This window comes from Dipteris shenzhenensis, chromosome 10 (assembly GCF_047967505.1).
Source record: "Dipteris shenzhenensis isolate YYH24624 ecotype China chromosome 10, Dip_SZ_1.0, whole genome shotgun sequence".
Classification (NCBI taxonomy): domain Eukaryota; kingdom Viridiplantae; phylum Streptophyta; class Polypodiopsida; order Gleicheniales; family Dipteridaceae; genus Dipteris; species Dipteris shenzhenensis.
In genome coordinates, this window is record NC_141605.1 from 55,113,792 (window position 1) to 55,121,804 (window position 8,013).

Below are 8,013 nucleotides of genomic sequence, written 5' to 3' on the forward strand. Positions count from 1 at the left end.
TGCTGCAATTTGATTGGAGAGCTGCGAATTTAGGAGTCCTTGGAGTTTGACACTGCCATGCAGCCTTCACCTTCATCCCTGCCCCTTTTCATGTAATTTTCAGGAAAAACTATTTTAAACGTTTTGTCTGTTAGTGAAATCAATAGAAGGTGAACTTTGTATAAGGTTAAGAATGACATGAAAGAAGGGCAAAGGAAAGACGAATTACATGTGCAATGGGAAAAACTTATTAGAAAACTAGGGAAACCTTCACATGATGATGGGACCGATGATGAATTGAAACACCAAAGCACTTTGAAGGATGCGTCAATTTTACGAGCAAAAACCTATGAGCAAGTTTATACGAGCGTGTTTTTCAAGAGATTTTAAAAATAGTATTTCTTTAGGAAACATGGTTTTTACACTTTTATTTTCATTAGAACTAGATCCCTTTATCATAAAAATATACAAACTAGTCACTCATTCATTTTTACATAACATAAATCTTCTTATTCATAGACATCCCTTTGTACCCTTGTTATTACCTTAAAAAAGTATTGAAAAATAATTCATTTAAGAAACGTCCCTCATAATCACTCTCAACATAATAATATTATACATAAATAATTACTTATTAAACACATTTATATCATATGGCAATATCTTTCAAGTGTTTTTATAGTATTAATAACAATATATTTATGGACATGTTTCTACAGAAGTTTAAATTACTGTAAATAAGTATTAACTTGGGCTTATATATCACTCTCATAAAATACATGTAATATTTAATACTATATATGCAAGGTTTTCCAAAATATAACCCCATAGATGTGCTCAAATGGGGTTTTCCGATCAATTTGAGTGGCTGAATGACTATATTTGGACATTGGATGTGAAAGTTATGTCACTTTTAAAAGTGCTGTCCAGCGAAACTACCTTGAAAGACCTTGTTCAAAGGGGTTTCGCTGGCGAAACTACCTTGATGGCTTGCTTCAATGAGTTTTCTTTGGAGAAACCCTTTCATGAAGATAGGGTGAGAGAGGTTTTTCAATGTCACCCCCTATTAAGTAAAAAGTTGTAAGAAAGATCATAAGGGAATTTTCATAGAGAAGTCTACTCTACATGTGGGTTTCTTCAAAAGCCATCCCATTATGTTCTCACCATTCCCAAAGATTCACATAAATATTTGTGTATAAAATAGGCATTCCTATAATACTTTTCATATTTCTAAGTGAAACTATGTTTTCTTCTGATCCATTTTTGTCATATTTTTGCATAGTTGGAAGCTTTTTTTTTCCTTCGCTCGGACGCTCGGAAGATTTCGCTCGGAAAATGCTCGTCCCCCACTTTGAATCACCTTAATTAATCAAAGAGAACAAGAAGAATGAGAAGGCAATAGACAGTTCATCCACAGAACCTTTCAATGTTTTCAAAATGTGACACTGCTCCGTATGCATGCACAAGGGAGAGTGAGGATGTGACAGCAGCCATGCTATGCCACTCCCAACTTTATAAACAGACATTGAACAAAGTTGCAATCATTTGACACTCACACTTTCAATATGCTATAAAAGCAAAGGTGTATAGCATTTGGGGCAGTTTAGACACCACATACACCGATGAGCTCCTATAGATTATGTATTCACCAACACATAGCCAACAGAAAGGACAGGAATCATACTTCAGTGTGGTGCTCAAGGATGACGATGGTAACAAAAAGTGATGCCAATACGGCAAGACCACCCAAGGACATCAACCTTGGACAACAAACTTTCCACCATTTTCCCACGTCTCCATGTGCAGCTAGCTGCAGCTGCAACATTGTTTAAGAGTTATAATTAGTGCAATAAAGCATGAAAAATCACAATGTTTAAAATTGTTTCAGGTTATGCACAATAGCCAATGCAAAACAGAAACAAACGCTTGCGACCTACAATTTCAAATATTCACCTCAAAAGAGCGTAGGCATGCATCTGTGGTAGTGGGTGTGGGTGTGGGTGTGGGTGTAGATTTAAATCTCAAGTTACAGTTTATGAGATCAGTGATATAAACTTATCGAAATGGGAAACCACATGAAGACGTTAAAAGAGAAGAGTACTTCAAGGGGGACAACAACACCTCCATAACAGTAATAATTATCATAATACAAGCCAAAAGGGATATCCATACAAACAGAAAATAAAGGATCTCTGGTTTTGTACACCTAGTGCTCACACTCTCGCCTCTACTCCCACCAGCAGCCTTGCCCCCACCCATACACCCCCTTTCCCTTCTACTCTTAAGCTAATGTTTGGACTACAGCCATCTATGCATGTTCGCACCTAAGAAACAGGAGGTGGGATACTATTAGTCTCAATCCGTGTGGATGGGGATCATTACCGATGGGGCATTCCTGCTGGTCACTGAATCAGACAGTCAGAGGCTTTGGTGGTCAAGGCCTTCACACTGATGGCCTGGGACTGCAATGTAGGGCTCCAGCCAGTGATGTCTCTAGTGCACTGGAATACGGATCTAGATTACTTACCTTCCAAAACCCCCCCTTGTGATCAACTAGCACCTTGAGGTTCAGGCACCGGAGGGGTTGGTGTTGGGGGCCAAGGACATTGTTTGTGACAATGAGATAGTGTCCATGGCTCAACAACAGAAAGAGTACCTCAGTGCTCGCGAGGAACACCTCCATCAATGTAAAGATTACAAACTGCTTGACCATCAATGATTACATCAACCACAGGCACAGTAGCTCTCCAACAGTCAAAGCCTCCATTGTGCATACTCTTTTTTTGAAATGATGGGCCCAAAGCTTGCCCAATCTCCCCATCCAATGCCACTGTAAATGAATCGGGCTTGTGACCATCTCAGGGCCTGTGAGAGCCGTAGGAGACTCTAGATGGAGGCACTTGTCGGATTGTGCAGTATAGAAGGCCAGTGAGTGCTCATATGTCAGCATCACATCCTCTACCCATTTTCTAGTGGTAGGCAAGGTAGCAAAGTCAGAGAGGGCTGAAAAGCTGTCTTCTTATGCACATGTCTTGGGTCCTCTATTGAACGGCTCCCTTTATCTCATTGATCTGGCATCGGGCCCTCAAAGAGGTACCATAGGGTTCTGCTTGGACAAGGCAACCCACAAGGCCCATGAGGTACTCTTCTTCTCATACACCACCCACACTAGCTGATGGCTACAGTTAGCTGCCTCCCCCTAGAGCTCCTCACGTGAGAGGCACTGGCTTGAGCAGCAAGTACTGCACAAGGCTCCGAACTAGCCTCTACCCCCAGAAGATCTTATGGTTGGTGGCTCAAGATGGACTCCCCATTTGCCCCTAGCTAGAGCAATGCTAAGGGATGGCACTTGTCGCTGTTGTTATCACAAGAGTTCATGAGACGATATCCCACTACTTGTGAAGTTGCCCTCCAGTGCAAGGGATTTGGAATTACTCCCTCGAGTTTGTCTTGCAAGTGAACAAGTTTTTACATCGGATAGTAGCTTGGCTAAAGGAACAGGGATGGTCCCCTATTTGGCAGCGGGGAGTCAATCATGCATCAGGCCACTCCACCTTCCAAGCAGTGCCCCTTAACTTTCTTGAGGACAGTTGATGGGAGTATCATTGCCAATATCACAACCTAGAACCTCTGGGCAGCATGGTGCAGCCTTGTGATGGGGGGACAGCAGATCCAATTTTCTATCAATCTCACCAGATCTAGCTATATATCATATACACCTTACACTGGATTTGGGAGCAATATACAGAGGCTTCGAGGAAGACCAGTAAGTGGTGTCAGCGCTTCTATAAGGTTTGTCCTACAAGCATCTTCTACATTCTCACAAATCCGCTGGCTGTATACCACATGGTTGCTTCCACTTGCTCTTAAGTTGCCATAGGTAGTGAGCTACAACTCAATGGAGCAGGCTGCAAAGTAGCCAGCTTTTCCTTTTCTTATCAGCACCTCATAGATAGTATATATTAGAAGGAACCTTCTTGTAGAGAAGAAAAAAGCTATAAGTGCCAATGAATGTTCATGAAGAATATAATCAAAAGAACACACACACATTTTTCTTTCTTTCTTTTTTGTAAGAAGCAGTATTCATTAGAAAAAATATACGCTCATAGCTGTCACAAAACAAGACAGCTACTACTCAGAACTAAAAACAGTAATAAAACAGTTCTAACTAGGCCAATGCGCATCTTGGAGAGATCGATGCAAGGAGGAATGGAAGAAATTATAAATATCCAACCAAGAGTGCTCGTACAGTTGAATGTTACAAGCATGATATACCAACCACAAGCCCAGTAACGGCACCAAAGAAGTGATCATAATCAGGCCTAGAGGATCATCTGCCAAATAACCAAAACTGCCTGCCCAAGGATAACCCCCGGAAAACGAGCACAAAGACCAGGTCTCTCTCTCTCTCTCTTTCTCTCTCTCTCTCTCACACACACACACACACACACTTTTTTTTTTTGGTGAAAATTTTGTTGCTTTATATTACAAGAGAGCTTCCCAGAAAGGCGAAGCTGGCTCACACACACATTATAGATGGATATCTACAAAGGCCGAACATGTCTATGGGATCCAAAACAACATGATTCATTCTATAGTCTCTTTCTGTGATTCCATTGTGAAAGTGGTCTTCGCAACCACATTACCAGGTAAAAAATTTAAGATAAAGCCCCTCCTCTCTGGGTGTCAAAATGGCATTAGAGAAAATGTCATGCATGCATCCTCTGAAGAGAAGCTCAATGATTCCAATGAGCTTTTATGGAACTTTGTGAGAGCACACAAGTGAAGCCTATGCAAGGTAGATTGAAGAACAGGAAACAAAGGATGGGCAAGCAACTTCCATTATCACAAACAATGTGAAGTTTCACTGATTATTCACACTAGTAAGGCAAAGATTGCGGCTGAAGCTTCCATCATCACAAGCAATGTAAAGTTTTCTCTGATCATTTGCATCAGTAAAGCAAAGAGTCCAGCTGAAGCTTTAAAGAAACTTTATGGCACCTTTCAGGTGGGTAATAATAGTGCAATGTTGTAACCCGAAAGTCAGATTTCATTCATTAAGGATGACAGGAGAATATTAACTCTCCACTCATCTCACCTCATAGGGGATAAAAACTTCATTCCCATGATTTTGGACCCTCTTGCACTTACAAGATATACCTTTGAAAGACTAGAATATGTCCAATCGTACAAATTCAAATTTTCGTTGTTCTAAAGTCCTAATTCTACTTGCAAGAAGTTCATCCCTACCATCAACACAATGGCCAACTATGCAAGAGATGATTGGTGGACTCTAATGAAGAAGGGAAAATGAACCAGAATATGGAGGACTACAAGGGCAATGATGATAGTGGGAATGATGGGAGGGGAAGGAACTCTCTTCGTCTCTGCATAGAGCCCATATCTCCAGGACCAAGTTTAAGTAGAGTGAAGAGGTATCAATATAATGCACTGAATTGTTCTGTCCTCGCCTAAATCTGTATTTACATAGAGGGATGGCTTCGTTACACCAATATAGGGGGTAGCATGTGCATATGTGTTGGTGCAACTATATGATGTGTATTACGGGATAGTTATCGAGCATTCTGGATAGGTGCATCTAACATGTAAGGATGGTGCTAGATTGTTTTAAAAGTCGCTCGTGTAATTGTGAGTTAAATGAGAAGTCCAGCTCCAAGAGTTGAGAGTCACAAGCTCACATCAAATCATCAGAGAGCCTACTTATCTGTCGTTATACAGGCAGAAGCTTCAACAGTCGTCTGGCTTAGAACCTTTCAATATTCTTAAAGCTGAGTAGAGTCGCAGCTGAATTGAAGGGTAAGTCTCGATGATTTTGGGCTGCTTCTAGAGTGTGCTAACGCCACCAATCGCTCGTTTGGCAGATGCTTGGTCTCCCATCCAAACCACCTTCAAGTCCCGACCTGAGCTCTCACTGAGTGCTTAACGCTCCAAGATCAATTATCACCAAACGATTTTAATTCAGACTTTCGTTTTGTCATGTCTGTCCAGACCAACCTTTGCAAAACCAGAGGAGTAATTTGCAATGCCTGTCTTTTAATAATTAATCGCGGAACATATGTTTCTTCGTATCTGCAATTAACTACTAACGTTCGACGCACGGTCAGTTTCACTAAACTTCGGTTTTGAATCATACACATAGAGAAAATCTTGGCCTTTAAGTCACTACAACTTGGCTGTTGGGTACGAACGGGTAAAATGGAAAGATGGAAACAGGACAATTTTGGTCTTCCTTTTGGCCCGATCTGTGAATCCACACGCTTCGCAAGGATAGCCAAGGCATTTGCTTTGCTGAGATAGGTATCACTTCCAAATTGGTAGTGCGCGTTGCTCCTAAGCTATATAAACTTATGAGTCGCATCGAAAGAATACTCTTTGGACAAAGCCAACACAGGTACGGTCGACAAAAGTAAACTCACAGGGCGGCAAATTTCTAGGGGGAAGAATTGCGCCTAGTTTGTTCCGTGTTGTCCGATCCGAGGCCTTCGAAGTCTCATTAAGCAAGCGTCATTCACACTAAACGCTAAAATATCCAGTTTCGGCAACGATGAGCACGCGACCCATGATTAGCAAGCTGATGACAGTGTAGGCAGGGAGCGTAGGGGCGACGAAAGCGATGGAGTGCGCATTTTCCGAGGCAAAACATTGCTGAATTGCGCAAAGAAGACAGGGAGGCGAATTGGGCGATCGCGCAGAGGGAGAGCAGGCAAATTGAGCGATCGAGCGAAGGGAATGGAAGGAAAGAAGAGAGAGAGGAGAGGAGGAGAAGAGCAAGGAAGGGGGGAAGGAAGATCTTACGAGGTCATCACAGGGCGGGGAGGCGAAGGGCCAGAATCTAGGAAGCATGGCGGGGAGAGGAGGAGGGGGAGGAAGCGAGGGAGGAGCAGCATGAGAAGATCATGATAAGGAAGGGAAGAAGAAGAAGAAGAAGAAGGGTTGTAAAGGGGTGGGATGGGAGTGGGGGAGGCAGAACTCTTCTTCTTTCTTCAAGTTTTTAAGGACCCTTGAGCACAAACAAGGGCAGAGAGAGAGAGAGACTTGCTTGGCTTTTTACCCCTCATTTTACCGTCTTTGGCTTTTGCCTGCCTTTCCTTTCAACTCACACTCGCATTTCATCCTTACCACTCACTTACCACCACACCATCCAAACACACCTCATGTATACATGCAAAATCCCCCCAGAGGCTCGAAGCGACCGGCGGTAGCCCGGAACTTCCTAGTCGACTAGGGGATTTTCCCTGTATACATGAGGTGCTTCAAGCCTCCCGGGGGATTTCCCCTGTATACATGGAGGTGTGTTTGGATGGTGTGGTCGTAACTTACTGGGAAGGATGAAATGCAAGTGTGAGTTGAAAGGAAATTTCCCAGTCGACTGGGGGATTTTCCCAGGAAAATGTCCAGGCGTCAAGGCACCGAGGGAGGACTTAGCCTATCCTTCCTTGCAAGGTGATGGTGACTTGGGTGGATCTTCCACCGGTGGACAGTGACATCAACAAGTCAATTCTGTCGGCGTCCGCCGACCCCGGGACCTTGACGAATTCTCCCCCTTCTCTCAGTCCATTTTCATTCTCTCTCTTTTTGGCCTGCCACTTCTCACCGGGAAGCCTAATTGATGGCACCCCAGCTTCAAAAGCGAAAATAATTTCGGCCTTTTTTATCCCGCCCCGAATTTCCACTTGATCTCCACCTTTTTCTCACTTCCAAGTCCCAGCTTACTATTTCACTCCCTACTTTTCCTCTCTCAACTATTGGTGGACTCCCAACTTACTATTTCACCAATAGGGCAGGCCATTTGAATGACAAAAGTCATTCAACTTGTTTTTCCCTTTTCATTCTCTCCCTTTTTTTGCCCTTTTCATTTCCTCTCTTTTTTTGCCGTGCCATAGGGAGGCCGAGGCGATTCAGAAGCAAAAATGGCCATTTTTTATTTTATTTAAATCACGCTATTTTTCTCCTCCACATTTTCAGGGCCTCTCTCTCTCTCTCTCTCTCTCTCTCTCTCTCTCTCTCTCCCCC

General features: G+C 42.9%; 1 protein-coding gene across 1 annotated transcript in view; it reads right to left on the reverse strand.

The window, feature by feature from the left end:
* The window catches only part of LOC147897994 (uncharacterized), a 45,719-nt gene extending 38,742 nt beyond the window's left edge, over positions 1–6,977 (reverse strand). The window contains exons 1-2 of the mRNA XM_087380003.1: positions 6,796–6,977; positions 1,664–1,795 (exon numbers count right to left, since the gene is read on the reverse strand). Of these exons, the coding sequence (XP_087236129.1) occupies positions 1,664–1,795; positions 6,796–6,843 (180 nt within the window). The 5' untranslated portion in view covers positions 6,844–6,977. The remainder of the gene's footprint in view (positions 1–1,663; positions 1,796–6,795) is intronic.
* Between the last annotated feature and the right edge of the window lie 1,036 nt (positions 6,978–8,013).